A 16,963-nucleotide genomic window follows, 5' to 3' on the forward strand; every position below is an offset into this window, starting at 1 on the left:
CTCCAGGGATTCAAGACAAGGTTAGACAAGTTACTGCTGAACCAAAACGAACACAGATAGGGCTGGTCTCAGTTAGGCCAATGGTCTTTGACCTGGGGGCCACCGCGTGAGCAGACTGCTGGGCTCGATGGACCACTGGTCTGACCCAGCAGCGGCAATTCTTATGTTATTATGTTCTTAAGAAAGAGAACTTACAGGACAGAGGAACCAAAAAGTCAGTTTAATCACAAATAGCTAATTTTCCTGTCCTATCTTCAGGTGGATGATTTCCCTTGTATAGGTCAGCTAAAAAAAAGAGAGGTAGAAAGCAAGTGAATATTAAAAAAATAAATAAATAAATTCATCAGTTTATACAGTGAAATAAGGATCATTATTACACCTTGTGACAGGGATTTCTTCTTTGAAAATCCATACAGCCCATAGCAAGCGGGCATAGGTCTCGATATAGTAAGATATGTCTGGGAGAATAATGAAACTTATATTTATTTTTTGTTTCCATGAAGGGTTGAGGTTCGTGAAGAGCACAGTGAAGACAAAAAGAGTCAGACTCTGCCTCCTAAAATGACCCCACCATTCAGTTCAGGGTCCAACAGGTGATATTCCTTCTAAATTAACATTTATAAAACTTTATGTGCTCCTATAGACATACATTATATTATACGAAGACTTGGAGGATGATATTGAAAATGATTTAATTGGACAGAAGAGGCTCCTGAACAATTAAATCATGCTGACTGGCTCTAGAGGTGGATCATTGCTACCATCCTTTGCCGTGCTCAGTTATAACAGTAAAGGCTGCCTCTCTGGCCAGCTGGACTTTTCCTCTGTCGTGTTCCATTGTGCTGATGCAACGTCCTGTAGGTGGGACACGGCAGAAGCAAGGCCCCGCTAACCATAAAGGCAGCCTTTAGTGCTGTCTTTGACATTGTAGCTGTGGAGGGGGGGAAGGTGTCAGACTCAGGGTCAAGGTTCTGGACCTAGGGGGTACTAGATCTGGGGAGCTTCAGAACTGGGGGGAAGGGGGGTATGCATGTGCACTGCGGAGAACCCATCTTGGTCCTTCCACCTAGGGCCTACTGAGTATCAGTTATGCCACTGTCCTAGAGGATGTATTCAGTGACACGTAGAGTAACTGGAGAGTGCCACTGAATATTTGCACTGATAGTCATGCCACTCTTCACGATATCTATGGTGAAATACTTTGAAAATAAGGCCCTATGTTGAAGTTGTCTGCTACGAAATACATAGATATATTGAAGAACTTTGCAGTTGATTATCCATCTATTAATACTGATTCACGATTCGCTACAGAATAAACAGTTTACAAGGATCAACATTATGAAGGGTCAAAGTGCTTGAAGGCTGAAAGTATTTTTGAATGGGTAGAGCTTAAGAATCTAAAGGGGACTTCACTGGCTCAAATCCTGTCCTTTCCTCTAACTTTACCTCAGTTGTACCTTTACCTCAGTTTTCCAAAATGCTGAAACAGAAAGCTGTGATTGCTTAATTTGCAAACAGCTCAATTTTAGACAGAACTTAGAAATAAGAACTACAATAAGATGGGCAGACCAGTGCATCTCAAGCTTCACCAGTATTTTTGAATAGAATCTGCAGACATAGCCTGCTCTGAAATAGAAGAGAAATGGACATTTATGCATCAGGAGTCTGCAGCATAAACATCCATTTTAGAAAAATAACCCTATATAATATTATGTTATGTTATGTTATGTTATGTTATAGAATGGCAACCTAACTGGTTATGTGCCACCTCATGACTGGTTATTTTTGGGACCTTAAAAACATGATCAGTATTAGAGAATGACACGGTGGCGGTTACCCGCGGCTAGCCGCGTTTAGCCGCGGGTAACCCACCAAAACGGGGAAGAAAAAATAGTGGCCTCTGCAGGACGGGGACAAGGCCATTCACCGCCCCGTGGAGCGGTGAATGGCCTTGTCCCCGCAGTGAGGCAATCAAGATCACATGGTCCCCGCCATCTCCCTCCCTCCACCTCACCTTTGAATTGGAAGAGCATCGCCGGTTGAATTTCTGCCGGTCCGCGCGAAGAAAAAAAAAAAAAAGCCTCTCCTTTTCTCCTGCTCTTATCGCCATGCTGCAGCTACTAAAACCGACAGAAAGTCTATCCGACGTCAATTCTGACGTAGGAGAGGACGTTCTGGGCCAGCCAATCGCTGCCTGGCTGGCCCAGAACGTCCTCTCTGACTTCAGAATTGAGTCGGAAAGAAGACTTCCGGCTTTAGCAGCTGCAGCATGGCGGTAAGAGAAGGGGAAAAGAACGGAGGCTTTTTTTTTTTTTTTTTTTTTGAGCGGCAGGGAGGCAGCAGGCTGGCTTTGGCTAGGTAGGGAGAAAGGTAGACAGGCACAGGCAGGCAGGCTTCAGGGCTGGGGGTGGGACAAAGTGTGGAAGGCAGTGAGAGGAACATAGGAAGGAGGCACTAGGGGCACTAAAGACATGGGAAGGAGGCACTGGGGGCATTAAAGACAGAAAGGGGCACTAAAGACATGGGAAGGAGGCACTGGGGGCACTAAAGACAAGAAGGGGCACTAAGGACATGGGAAGGAAGCACTGGGGCAATAAAGACATGGGATGGAGGCACAGGGGCACTAAAGACAGGAAGGGGCACTAAGGACATGGGAAGGAAGCACTGGGGCACTAAAGACATGGGAAGGAGGCACTGGGGAGCACTAAAGACAGGAAGGGGCACTAAGGACATGGGAAGGAAGTACTGGGGCACTAAAGACATGGGAAGGAGGCACTGGGGGCACTAAAGACAGGAAGGGGCACTAAGGACATGGGAAGGAGGCACCAGGGGCACTAAAGACATGGGAAGGAGGCATCGGGGGCACTAAGGACATAGGAAGGAAAGAGGGAGGGAATAGAAAGGGACAATTCTTGGGCCTGAGTGCAGAAAGAAAGAAATGAAAGAAAGGATACACAGACAGAAGGAAACGCAACCAGAGACTCATGAAATCAATCACCAGACAACAAAGGTAGGAAAATGATTTTATTTTCAATTTAGTGATCAAAATGTGTCAGTTTTGAGAATTTATATCTGCTGTCTATATTTTGCACTATATTTGTCTATTTTTCTATAGTTACTGAGGTGACTGAGCTTGCGGAGATGGGGAGGAAACAGGGTTTTAAAATTTTAGTCCTAGTAGTTTGCCGGTCCACAAAATAATTCTTTTATTTCTGCCAGTCCACGGGTGTAAAAAGGTTGAAAACCACTTTTTCGCCAAGCCGCGCTCGCGTTGATCAATCTTCTCCTCTCTTGCAACTTCCTGTTTCCGGTTGCGTCAGAGGAGAATATTGAACAAATGAGCACCCGCACATGCGGCTGGGCGAAAAAGAAAGCCGGCATACTCTACATCTAAGGTGAGATGGAGGAAGGGAGATGGCGGAACACTGCAGTCGGTCGGGTGTCTGCTGTTTTTGCTCATGTTCCAGATCCTCCTGCATTTTTAGTGTGCACAATTGACCTGATTTGAGCTATAGGTGAACATGGGGGACACGTCATTGAAAGGGAGGACAAGTTAATTGATTTATTTTATGTTCGGTTTTTACTACAGGGCAGAGGCACTGAAACAGATTCTCAGTGCAGTAGTAGTAGTGGCAGAACTCTTTTCTGTCTTCATGGTGTTTCGCAGTACTGAGGCTTATATGGATGCTGCGGGGACGGTGACGGGGCGGTGAATGGGATGGCAGTGGCGGTGACGGGGCGGTGAAAGGGATGGTGGTGACGGTGATGGGGCGGTGAAGGGAAAGGCGGTGACGGGGCGGTGCAGAGGATGGTGGGCCGGGGACGGTGCAGTGACGGGGACAGATTTTTTCCCCGTGTCATTCTCTAATCAGTATCCTAATGCTATCACAGTACTGGCTTCCCTCGACTGTTTGGCATTTATGGGGGGACAAAAACAATTGAGGCAATTAAGGGGGCAGCCCCCTCCCTTGTCCCTTCAGTGGAATGATGCTCCACAGCAACTGTTTATCAAATCCTAAATGTACTTGGTAGCAGGTGTAATTCCCAATGATGGTCTTTTAGGACTAATGTATAGTTTATAGAATACACATATTGGCTAGCCCCATGACTTAAAATTTAGGCGCGGTAAATTTATACCAAGTAAAACCTGGTGTAAATGCCCTTGCCTAAATTCTGTGCAGATTCAGCATATTCTATAACAGTGTGCATAATTTTTAGGATCACCCACAACCTGTCTGTGCCCCTCCCATGGTCACGCCCCCTTTTGAGATCAACACATTAGAATTTACATGCACCACTCTATAGAATACTTTAGAAAGTTGCATGCATGAATTCTAATTAGTGCCAATAATTGCTTGTTAGCGGCCAATTATCGGCTCTGATAGTCTTGTTAAACAATTAAGTTGTGTGTGCAATTTGATCACACAGTCAAATTTGCACATGCAACTTTAGTTGCCACATATAGAATCCATAGGCTAGTCCCCTTCTGAAATGGGGAATAAAATGTTTATGAACTTTCTACGCCTTTGCTCTGCCCAGACCGTACTCCCTTGCCATTTGCATGCACTAGGATTTGATGCATGTGTATCGTGGCCTGGAAAAATGGGGCCTTAGATGTTTGTGCAAGATAATTGTTTTAAGTGCAGGTATATGCACTTATCAAATGCACTAGGGTTTGTAAAATGAGGTCCATAATATTTCTAGTTTCTATTTGTAAGTAAGTAATCTGATGAATAAATCCTAATTTATAATTGAATTAATATAGAGGTAATGAGTTTCACTATTGGAGACCATTTTGATATAACGTTTGGTTTCATTGCAGGTATTATGAAATAACACAGACCCCTAATACATCAAGCACAACAGAAACCAGGACCACTTATACCAGTAGAGAAAGGTGAGGCCTTTCCTGACCCTATTATCAAATTAAATGCAGGATATATTTATTGGAATGTATTAACTGCCTTTTCATGAAGAGAGTTGCCCAAAGCGGTTTACAATACAGTGGTGCCTCGCATAACGAACGCCTCGCACAGCGAACGCTGCGCACAACGAACTTCAGGTCTTGCTTCCTACAACGAACTTCGTTTCACACAACGAAGTCGCCCGAGCTGCATCCTTCCGCGCAGGCACTGCGCTTAACTGCCCTCTCTCCGCCTGGCTCCCTGTGCAGTGGCGGACCGTCGGCTCGCAGGGGCCCGGCGCCTACTGCTGATGCGTTGGGGGGGGCGGAGCTACTCTCGCCGCTTCCCCGATGCTAGAAAAATAACAGCTTTGTTCTCTCTCACCATTGGCAATCTGTTTACATATTGAAAGAAACAGGAAAAAAAAAGCTTATCCATTTAGACCATTTTGTAATACTGTAAGTATAAACTAGTATTATAGACAGAATGATCTGCCCAAGGAAATGGACAACATTTTCAACCATGCAGGCATTTAAAAAATGAACAGTTAAGTCCCAGTTTTTGCCGCTGAGACTCTGCCCTCTCTCACTGTAAAATTAGACTCTACTTAGTCTGTCTTTAAATTTAAAAAATGTGTGTTGTTTTAAAAAACAATTATGTTTTTAGATGTATCTAAATAAACATAATAACAAAAAATTTATCTTTTTTTATGTCATCTTAGCATATTTTATGCTGCAGAACGAATTATTTTTTTTAACATGTATTGTTATGGGAAAACGCGTTTCACATAACGAACTTTTCGCATAACAAACTTGCTCCTGGAACGAATTAAGTTCGTTGTGTGAGGCACCACTGTACATTGAATAGTAATCAGGTACTCGTAAATATTTTTTCTACCTGCCCTAGCAGTCTCACAATCTAACTGTGATACCAGGGGCAATGGAGGATTAAGTAACTTGCCCAGAGTCACAGGGAGCAGGCCACTAAGCCACTCCTCCTCTTAAAGGGATTTCCCTTTAAGCCACTCCTCTTCTTAAAGGGATCAATATTCAGCCATCAGTGGTAAACATTTTGTTCACAACTGATTTAATTATTGCCAGATATTCAAAGCTGGGACCTGCATGGGCTTCAGCTTTGAATATCCAGTTATTATTATGCTGGCTAACACATAGCCACTTAAGTTGTTATTCACCCCTAAAGCAGCCATGGGTTACTGCAGAAAAATAGGACAGATATATATGCAGTCCCATGTAAGGTGTTTGCTGCATTTGTTACCAGAGATTACTTTGGTCTTTTTTTTTAGTATTTTTATTGCAATACTTGGACATTTGGATTGACACATCTTTGGTTATATCATTCAACACCAAGGGCTCCTTTTACTAAGCTGCACTAGCGTTTTTAGAACGCGCTGAAGATTAGCGCGTGCTAACCCCCATGCTACGCAGGAAATACTAACGCCAGCTCTATGAAGGTGGTAGTGAGTAGTGCATGCAGCAATGTAGCATGCGCTAAAACCACTAGCGCAGTTTAGTAAAAAGAGCCCCAAGACTCCTGAGGCCGGTCTTCTCGTGTTGAGTCTGTTTCATAATTAAAAGGACTGAGCACCATCTGGTCTCCTTCGTTGTTGCTTTCGTGCCCCTCACTGTTGTGAAGGAAGTTTCTCCTGTTTGTCTTTTGGACTGCAGTCCCGTGTATGCACTAATCCTGGCTGCTTAAGGTGCTGACTTTGTCCCCAGAACACTCCAAGATAATTTGGCTTTGCATTCGGCACTAACCGCAATATTCTGCAGCACGTAGCCAGTTAAATGCCTCTGAATATTAGCAGCTAGCCCTTACCCAGGAATTTAACCTGTGAGCGGTCGGCTAAATCATTATGAACATCGGGCCCATCATTTTAAGAATGGTTTGAATAAATATTTTGCCATTGGGATGCTTAATGACCGTTTCCTACTTTACTGATATTTATTGTGTAATTCAGGTTTCTTTTCTATACATTTCTTCCAGCAATAATACATACACAAAGGACTCTGAATGGAAATCCAAGGTGAACTCTTTCAGTTCTGCAGAAAAGAGGTAACAGTGGGAAAAGAGTCTTCATGTGGGAAAAGAGTCTTAATTGGCAGATTTATTCCATTAAATATTCATACGCACCTGGATAACTGGTTGCACTGTGGCAGAGTTGATTATACCAAAGTGAATCACAACAGAGTGGCTGCCTAAAGAGGAGCAGCCAAGTGGTTAGAGCACTGGTCTGACAACCAAGTATACAGTGACGTAGTAAGGGGGAGGTGATGGTGGTCTGCCCCGGGCACCATGTTGGTGGGGGTGCCGGCATTATTATTATTATTATTTATTTATTTTTTTTATTATTAGGATTTTTATATACCGCCTATCAAGGTTATCTAAGCGGTTTTTACAATCAGGTACTCAAGCATTTTCCCTATCTGTCCTGGTGGGCTCACAATCTATCTAACGTACCTGGGGCTATGGAGGATTAAGTGACTTGCCCAGGGTCACAAGGAGCAGCGTGGGGTTTGAACCCACAACCCCAGGGTGCTGAGGCTGTAGATCCAACCACTGCGCCACACACTCCTCACACATCCTTCCTCCTGTCTACCCCCCTGCCTCTTTCCACTCCTCCCCTCACCAAATGCGCGCCACCCCCTTCCCTAACCCCCGTACATCTAGTTGTTAACTGCCGCGAGCAACAACTTCAACGTGCTCCTCGCGATCGCACCAGCTCCCCCACTGATATCACTTCCGGGTGCCACGCAAAGGAAGTGATGTCGGAGAAAGAGCCGACGGGGTCGCGAGGAGCACGTTGAAGTTGTTGCTCGTGGCAGTAAACAACTGGAGGTACGAGGGAAGGGAACGGGGTGCGTACACAGCAGGGGGGATCGGGGAAGGAGTAGGGAGGCAGAGATGGTGGTGGGGGAGGGGCACCATGGCACTGGGCGCCTCTCACCCTTGCTGCACCACTGCCAGGATGCTCCAGTTCAAATCCCATTACTGTTCAGCATGATATCGGGCAAGTTAATTAATCCTCCCTTGCCTTAGATAAAAAAATACTTAGGCCCTCTTTTATAAAGCTGATTACCACAGTGGCCTATGATAATCGCACTGAAGCCCATTGTGAATTAATGGACTTTAGTGATACAAGAAAAGGTTCAAAGAAGAGCGACCAGGATGATAAAAGGGATGGAACTCCTCTCGTATAAGGAAAGACTAAAACAGTTAGGGATCTTCAGCTTGGAAAAGAGAAGGCTGAGGGGAGATATGATTGAAATCTGCAAAATCCTGAGTGGGGTAGAATGGGTACAAGTAGATCAATTTTTCACTCTGTCAAAAATTACAAGGACTTGGGGACACTGGATGAAGTTACAGGGAAATACTTTTAAAAACCAATAGGAGGAAATACTTTTTCATTTAGAGAATAGTTAAGCTCTGGAACACGTTGCCAGAGGATGTGATAAGAGCGGATAGCGTAGCTGGTGTTAAGAAGGGTTTGGACAATTTCCTGGAGGAAAACTCCATAGTCTGTTATTGTGAAAGACATGGGGCAAGCCACTGCTTGCCCTAGATTGGTAACATAGAACATTGCTACTCTTTGGATTTTGGCTAGGTACTAGGGACCAGGATTGGCCCTCATGAGAATGGGCTATTGGGCATGATGGACCGTTGGTCTGACTCCCCATAAGGCTATTCTTATGTGCAGTGATGTTGCCCCACAGCTTTGCAAAAAGGTGGGTTAGATTCTGAGCCCTCTGGATCAGCAAACTACATAGTTGATGTGAATTTAACTCACTTTGAACTACTGCTGAAAAAGTGGTGATCTAAATCCAAATAAATGAAGGCATTTGCCTAATTGGTAAAGGAACTTATAGGCAGCCTTCTTTCTTTCAGTTTTGAAAGTACTTTTTGACCTGAACCAGACTGATTGCACTGTGTAAAGATGTAAAGCATATAACATAAATTCCATCAGCCCAAGTGGTGAAATACTATACAGAACTGAGACAGTTTTAGAAGAATTACAAGCTGCTTGTACATTTAAAAGGTATATTTACTTGGGAAAATTAGCATTCACATTTAAGGTATGATTTGAGAAAAGGCCCTACTCATACTATGTGCTATAATACATAGAGATGTCAAGAAGGTGTATTCCCCCTGTAGTTTGGCCAGGAAAATGGCTCTGCCTGGGTTTATAGCTGCTTAAAGTCACTCTTAACCATTGGTTAATTTCTCATTTGGACCTCGGCTTTGGAAGAGAACTTGAAGGGAGAATTGTATTCACCTCTCTGGGACTCAAAACCACTTCAAAGTACCAAACATTCATGTTTTTGAAGAATTGCTCTTTTATCAGTTCCCCACAGAGGTCCAGATTTCTATTGTTTACCACTTCCACAATATCGGTAGCAAAATTGTCACTTATCCTTGCATATTCCTCTACTTTCACCTGCAAACTCCATAGTGGATGCTCTTTTTTAACATTTCTTTTTAAAAATGGTGGTCCCCAATAAGAACATAAGCAGTGCCTCCGCCGGGTCAGACCATAGGTCCATCCCGCCCAGCAGTCCGCTCCCGCGGCGGCCCAAACAGGTCACGACCTGTCTGAATCACCAGAAGGGGCCCCCTTGCCACCTTGGTTCCTCATTGAAGTCCTATCTTCCCATCGAAGTCCTAACCCTCCGGTCTTGCACATGCACGACCTGGTTGGGTTTCTATACTTATTACCTGGTTAGCTTTCTATACTTATGTTACATCCCAGCACCTCTCTCAGTATCCCACGATCCCTTTATCCCTCAGGAATCCGTCCAATCCCTGTTTGAATCCCTGTACCGTACTCTGCCTGATCACTTCCTCCGGTAGTGCATTCCAAGTGTCCACGACCCTTTGGGTGAAAAAAAACTTCCTTGCATTTCCTTGAGTATGTCGTAGTTGTATGTGCCTCTCTGGCAGCCCTATATGTATTTTTGATAGACTCAACATTCCATGATGTCTTTACTGAAATTTTAGATGATTGGGTTCCAATGAAACAACATTCTGTTGTTAAAAAGAATGTTCATCCTTGGTTTCATTCTGATCTTTTGAACCTAAAAAGAAGCTGTAGGCAGTTGGAAAGGCTTTGGGAAAAAAATCTCTTTATCCTGATCTTTAAAATGTGCTGGCAGGCAAAATCTGATACATATAAACAATGTACTGTATTAGGAGAGCCAAAGTTCAACATTAGTCTAAACAAATTGGTATTAATTCTCTAGACTCTAAACATTTATTTCACATTTTCTCAGAACTAACCTTCTTCTCCAACCTATCTAGTTCATCGCAACTTTAAGTGGAAAGTATAGCTAGGTACATCCTTTTATGTTAATTTGGGTTTTCATTTGTGTGACGATCCTTTGTCATATCCTTCAGACCAGTCTCAGTCAACTTTTGCTAGTGATGATGTGCAATATTTACTGAAGCATTTTTCCAAATCGCAGTGTCATCTAGACTTATACCTATCTTATTTGATGGAAACAACACCTGCTGAATTTTTGACTTCGATCGTTTCGGCATTATCTGATTCTATTTAGCAAGTCTGATTTCTGAGTTCTCTTGGCTTAATTATTATAACACCAATTCCAAATATAATTAGAGATTTTTATTGTAATTCGGGATGTTATGTTCCTCTCTCTTAGTAATCCAAACTAAGCCTATTCAGCAATGTAGCAGAATATAAAGTCCTGTACTGTATTATTCTCCAAGCCTTTTAAAAATACTAGGTGCGTTTTAAAAGCACAGAACTAAACATCCATTTTCTGATTTAGTTACCCTCTCTGTCTAAAAGACAACTCAAGTTTCAAGTTTCAAGTTTTATTAATATTTGATTAATCGCTTAATTAAAATTGTTTCTAAGCGAATTACAATATATAAAAGTGACATATAATTAAACATAATACTAAAATAAGAAATAACATATAAGATATTATAAAACTAGCAATTTATACAATGAATACAATTAAAAAAAAAAGGGAGGATTTACATAACAAATATATATAATGGGTTAATAAATTTATACAATAATAAAAAAGATATCAACATAAAAGGAAAGAATTAGGAAAAGAAGCATGGAAAAGAATAAGAAAGGGAAAGAGGAAGAGCTTGAAAGTAATTTATAAGTTAAAGGCATCCTTGAATAAAAAGCATTTTAAATTATTTTTAAAATCGCTTAAGTTATTTTCATCTCTTAACTGCAATGGTAATGAATTCCAGAGTTGCGGTGCTGATACAGAGAACATATCTTGTCGGCGGGTTCCAATAACTTTTAAGGAGGGAATCGTTAAAAGTTTATGGTTGGTTGATCATAGAGAATGTGAGGTACCATATGGAATAAGTACTTTATTTATGAATTGAGGCTCATTAGTATCAAGAGTTTTGAATGTTAGTAATAAGATTTTATAAGTAATACAATGATTAATGGGGAGCCAATGAGATTTCACATACAAATATTAACCTTCTCTGCACCAACTGTTTGATTTCCGTTTTAATGTCTGTTCCATTCCCTCACATTTTGGCTTTCTTACTTGACGTATAACAAACATTTAGGTCAATGTTCAGTCCCAATAGTCAATTTAAAAAAATATGAATATTCAGCACTGTTACACATATGGTCAGCAGCACTGAATACACAGGCAATATGCTGATTGTTGAAAGTTGTCACCATCTAAGCTTCACCATATCTCTGCCCTGGCTTTATCCCCCAAATTTTGCATAAAGCACTAAAAATTGTGTGTTCAAACTTGGGTAGGTGCCCAATTTGTGTGTGCAATTTAATTGAACAAGCCAATTATTAATGATAATTGGGATCTTAACAAGCAATTATTGGTGCTAATTGGTTTTAATTAAAATATGCGTTTCTACATTTAGGCATGGGATCCAAAAGGGGGCACGAAAATGGGAAGGTCATGGGCAGATCAGGGGGAGTTCCTTGAATTTACATGTCTAGTTATAGAATAATGGGGATCTGTGCCTAATTTAGGCACAAGGATTCACACCACATTTCAGTTGGTGTAAATAGCCATGACTAAAGATAGACGCAGTTCCTGGCGCTAATCACGATTCTATAAATGGCGCCTAACTTTAAACACCTTTTATAGAAAGGTGCTGAGCACCATTTTTTTTAAGCACCAATTTTTTAGGCGACATTTATAGAATTCAGTTCTATATGGATAGTGCTGAAGCGGCTAGAACAGTTTTTGTAAAAACTTTTTTTTTACTGAAAAATGTTAGACACTGTTGATATCGTTGATAGCCCAATCAGTGGAGCCCACATTTTTTCAAAAGATCTTAGTGCATTTTTCCACTTAGCTGCAATTCTTTCATACTTCGCAGTTGGACGTACTATGTTCCACCATTTGTGATGACTGATGTTGGTAAAGTCTTTCCAATTGGCTAAAATCACACGAATTGCAACCAGCAAACTCATACATTTGCCAGGCCCAAGGAAAATGCATGGGTCCTTTTGAATATTAGGCCTATTAATTTTATGGTGCCTGCTTGGAAAAATATATTTCATATTTGTATACCAGCACATGAAATTTTAGACAAGATTCTAATATTTTAGCATTATAATATAGCCATTCAGAATCTGAGCACTTCATATGGGTTTCAAACAGGCACAAACATTTTTTGATTAATGTTTACATTTGGATCCTAAAGATTATGAGATTTATTTACTAAAGCTCAGTAACCAATGTACAGTTATCTACATTAATAGTATGGCAAGTCACTGAGTAACAGGGAACCAGTCTCTAAAAGATCTAATATTTATGTGATTGAATCTAATCTCTGGCACTAACAAACTGTTATGAGGCTATGAAAAACTACTGCATGTTCAAATGTTTATATCTTACCTCTCATTCTTCCTTCCATCTTTTCTAGTTTCCAAGTACAGGTACAAGATCCTTTATCTGAAATCCTTGGAACCAGGTATATTTCGGGTTTTCGAACTTTTGAATGGTAATATTAAGTCAGAAAAAGACAGACCATAAAATTGCTACCAGACATTTTTATTTTTAAAAAAAGCAAACATTAAATACTTTGAGCACTTCAAAATTCCAAGCACTTCAAACACAAACATGTTCCAAACTAAGGGACTGGAGCAATGCCTTCAGACACAAATGAAGTGTCAAATTTCGGTTTTCAGAGCTTTTTCATTTTCAGAATTTCAGATAAAGGATCTTGTACCTGTATGTTGCAGTGTTCTGAGAACTCCAGTGACATTCTTGGAATGGCACTGCCTTAGTCCCTTCTAGATGCTTGAAAAGTGCAAAGTCTTAATAAATGTGGAACTATACTTTACACAAAGTAACTATAGATAATTATGGCTGAACTGTGAAAAGCAAGGAGGTTATTCATCAGAATCACATTTTATTTTTGTATGTTTTCAAAGCATGGAAACATCTCCAAGACCCCTAAGACCAGCAATTGAAAATGAAACCAAACCAAAAGTCATCAGCTCATCGGACAGAAGGTACATAAAATATCTGGATAAACAGTTTCCACTTTTTCAGTATCTACTGTTCTGCATCAAAGTTCCCTGATCTTTATCTCACTATAAATATGTGAAAAGTCTGTTTTTCTGTAGGCATTTTGCCATTACTCAAGGAAATGTAAGCAAACTTGTCAGGGTACACATTTTCATCCATTGGAAAGTCATGAACTACTTTTCAACCTGAAATATTTACCGGTAATATTCTTCAAGCTAGAGGCTTAAGCCTGATCATATCTCTCTCTTTCTTACTCTGAAGAGCACCCGCTCTCTGACTCTCCAGCATTAAAACTGAAAGACAGTCATTTATCAGTTATTAACCCAAATACTCTTTGCTTCTGAATTCCCTGAAATTTTAACCTAATCATTTTAGTCTTGGACCTATGATATCACAATTTCCATAGCAAGGATTTATGATGTAACAAGAAATCAAATGAAAATAAATAGCAGCACAAGATGACTCTTAAAAGAAAAGGAATCTGATTTCATGCAGAGTGATGAGACAGTTACTAACTGGAGAAAAATTGGATGCAAAATAAGAACTGTAAGATAAATTGTGCCAGGGGATCCTGGCATTGTTTGCATTTGTAAGGGCTGATGCTTCCTCTTCTTTGCACTTCACCTCAGTTAGGAATATACAAAGAAACAACTTTCTCAGGTGCAAATGTGAGTTCATGTGATTTTACCATGAATCAGTTAATTTGATTTTGAAATTATTTATTTATTTTGCTTTACTATAATTGAAGTGGTATCACCAGCAGGACTCCCACTAGTTCTTCCACTGTGACAAGGACGGCAACCACCAAAACTGAAAGGTAATTACTAAAGAAAATTTGTGTGCAGGTAAAAATTTGCATGAATGGGGTAATTCAATCTGCCAAAATAGTGACTATCAAACAGCCATTTTCATTCACTCGACAGCAGGTAAAAATCTATGCTCTGTCCTTCTCTGTCTAAACTCCTCCCCCAAAACAAGGTCATGTACAAATTATGTACCTACTTAACATACCACTTATTTGCATTGGGGAGAGGGGTGGTAATCAATAAATAATATATCTATATGGGTAAAGAATGCAGAAAGGGATAATTCTATAATAGTGTTGCCTACATTTAGGCACGAGAGGGTGCCTATGTAGTGTCTATATATAGCAGCCTCTTTTCTTTTATAGAATGCTAACCTAATTGGGTATATACACCAGAAATAAAGATGCTAAACACTTGCGCTTCGATGATAGAGATATATCCATAACTTACCCCCCTCTTTTACTAACTGATTAGCGCACAAATCGAATTAGCGCACGCTAAATGCTATCGTGTCCATAGACTAACATGCACACGTTAGCATTTAGCGCACGCTAATTTGATTGGCGTGTGCTAATTGGTTAGCACACCTTCGTAAAAGAGGGCCTTAAAGTATTATTTAAGGGCTCCTTTTACAAAGGCACTAACCCCCTGCGCTGGCCATAAACTACTGCCTGCTCAAGAGGAGGCAGTAGCGGATAGCGTGTCCGGTGGTTTAGCGCGCGCTATTACGCACGTTAAACCGCTAGAGCACCTTTGTAAAAGGAGCCCTAAGTTAAATAGAAAATTATAATTCTTACCCATACTCTGCCTAGACTCTGCCCTATGGGTATGCTTATCTGCCCAAAACATGCAATGTAAAATAAGCATATATTTGCAAAAAAAAAAAAAAAAACCCCAAAAAAACAGCTTAGGTGGATTATTGGCATTTATAAGTGTATGATAAATTATTTTAGTCATTTAAGCACATAATCGGCATGCAAATATTAGCTCTCAATTTATAGAATTACCCTGGAAATGCATTGTGCACATATAATAATAACAATAATAATAATCTTTATTCTTGTATACCGCCCAACCATGAATTCCAGGCGGTTCACATCAAAGAAGGACTGTGTAATCAGTGAAATATACATATAGGCAGAGATACAATATTCAAGTTACAAACTTATCAAACAGATAAGTTTTTGACAATTTCCTAAAAGCATGATGTGATTGTACTTGTGGAATCAGAGTAATTAGGGCTCCTTTTACTATGGTGCGCTACCGTTTTTAGCGCACGCAGGAAATTACTGCACGCTATGCTTCTCGAACTAACACCAGCTCAATGCTGACGTTAAGGTCTAGCGCACGAGGCAATGTAGCGAGCGCTATTCTGCGGCATTAAAGCCCTAACACGGCTTAGTAAGAGGAGCCCTTAATCAGGAATTCATTTTTTCCTAACTGAAATGCAAAAGTCTTGTCCAGAAATCTCTTATAGCAATGGATAAATAAACGTAATTATTTTGAGTATTTTTACAATGAGAAGAGGCTTTAAGATGGAATTAAGATGGGGTGGACTTAAGATGGGGTATGGACTTAAAATTTTCCAAAGTATAGACATATATTTTTACATAATATTTGTGTGTACTACATATGAGGCAGGCGTACGAGCAGCCGCTGAAAAAAAAAGCGACTTGTGAGTTTCATGACTCCACATCACTCTCTTCTTGGTTGTGCTGAGAACTTTTCAGCAGCCCCTCATAAATATGTGCAGGGAGATGGAGAGGGAGACATTTTCATACCACCTGCTATGTGATGGGCAACCAGGCGACTTTATTCAGGGGGTCCAAAGTGGCAGAAAATCTTTGATACAAGGCACCTTTCCATACTGATTAATTATCAAGTCTTGTGCCTTTCTAGCACAACACTATTATATTTGTCCTGAATTATGTGATCCGTCTGTGCCCCTATTGTCATCCATGAGCTTTCCAGAGAGTAAAAAGCATGTGACCATTTAATTTGTAAAATATTTCTATTTGTATGTAGTCTGTTGAATATATTCTAAAGGGTCCTTTTACAAAGGCGCGGTAGCGGTTTAACGCGCGGAATACCGCGCGTTAAACTGCCTGCCGTGCTAGTACCTAACGCCTCCATTGACGATGCATTAATATTTTAGGCTGCCGTGGGGGTTAGTGCATGATGAAATGTCCGATGCACTAACTCCCATAGCGCGCCTTGATAAAAGGAGCCCTAAGTTATAATTGACTTACTATAAAGCTTTAATGTGTTTCACTGTTGGCAATCATTTTGATTTGTTTGTTGGATTGTTGTTTGTTTTTTTTCTTTATTTGGTTTTGTTTTTTTTTTTTTTGCAGCTATGATGAAATCCCACAGATCTTTGATAAATCAACTACAGGAGAAACTAGGACCAGGACCAGTTTTACCAGTAAAGACAGGTAATCTGCTTTCCTTTGCCACTGCTGTTATTTTATTACACTTCTCCCTCCGTATTTGTGGTTTTGATTAGTCACGGTTGTATAGAGGATCCATTTTAAAAGGCCTGGAACAAACTGCCTGACTCAGTACGTCAAGCTCCATCTTTGGTAGTATTCAAATCCAGACTCAAAGCCCGCTTCTTTGAAGATGTTCCAACCTACCTGCTAAGCACCAATATCGGTTTTATCATTCCCTCTGTAATTCCCCTACCTGAGCATTGTGTATAGATGCATCTTCTTGTCCAATTTGTTGG

The 16,963-nt window shown here is 40.7% G+C and overlaps 1 protein-coding gene across 8 annotated transcripts in view; it reads left to right on the plus strand.

Moving 5' to 3' along the window:
• ZNF185 (zinc finger protein 185 with LIM domain) overlaps positions 1-16,963 on the plus strand; it is a 171,398-nt gene that overhangs the window by 45,722 nt on the left and 108,713 nt on the right. For all 8 annotated transcript variants that reach the window (XM_033946215.1, XM_033946214.1, XM_033946210.1 and 5 more), the window contains exons 13-18: positions 504-593; positions 4,823-4,897; positions 6,909-6,977; positions 13,333-13,413; positions 14,178-14,246; positions 16,590-16,670. In XM_033946215.1, coding sequence (XP_033802106.1) covers positions 504-593; positions 4,823-4,897; positions 6,909-6,977; positions 13,333-13,413; positions 14,178-14,246; positions 16,590-16,670 — 465 coding nt within the window. The remainder of the gene's footprint in view (positions 1-503; positions 594-4,822; positions 4,898-6,908; positions 6,978-13,332; positions 13,414-14,177; positions 14,247-16,589; positions 16,671-16,963) is intronic.

The sequence above is a fragment of the Geotrypetes seraphini genome, chromosome 5, assembly GCF_902459505.1.
Source record: "Geotrypetes seraphini chromosome 5, aGeoSer1.1, whole genome shotgun sequence".
In the NCBI taxonomy this organism is placed as follows: domain Eukaryota; kingdom Metazoa; phylum Chordata; class Amphibia; order Gymnophiona; family Dermophiidae; genus Geotrypetes; species Geotrypetes seraphini.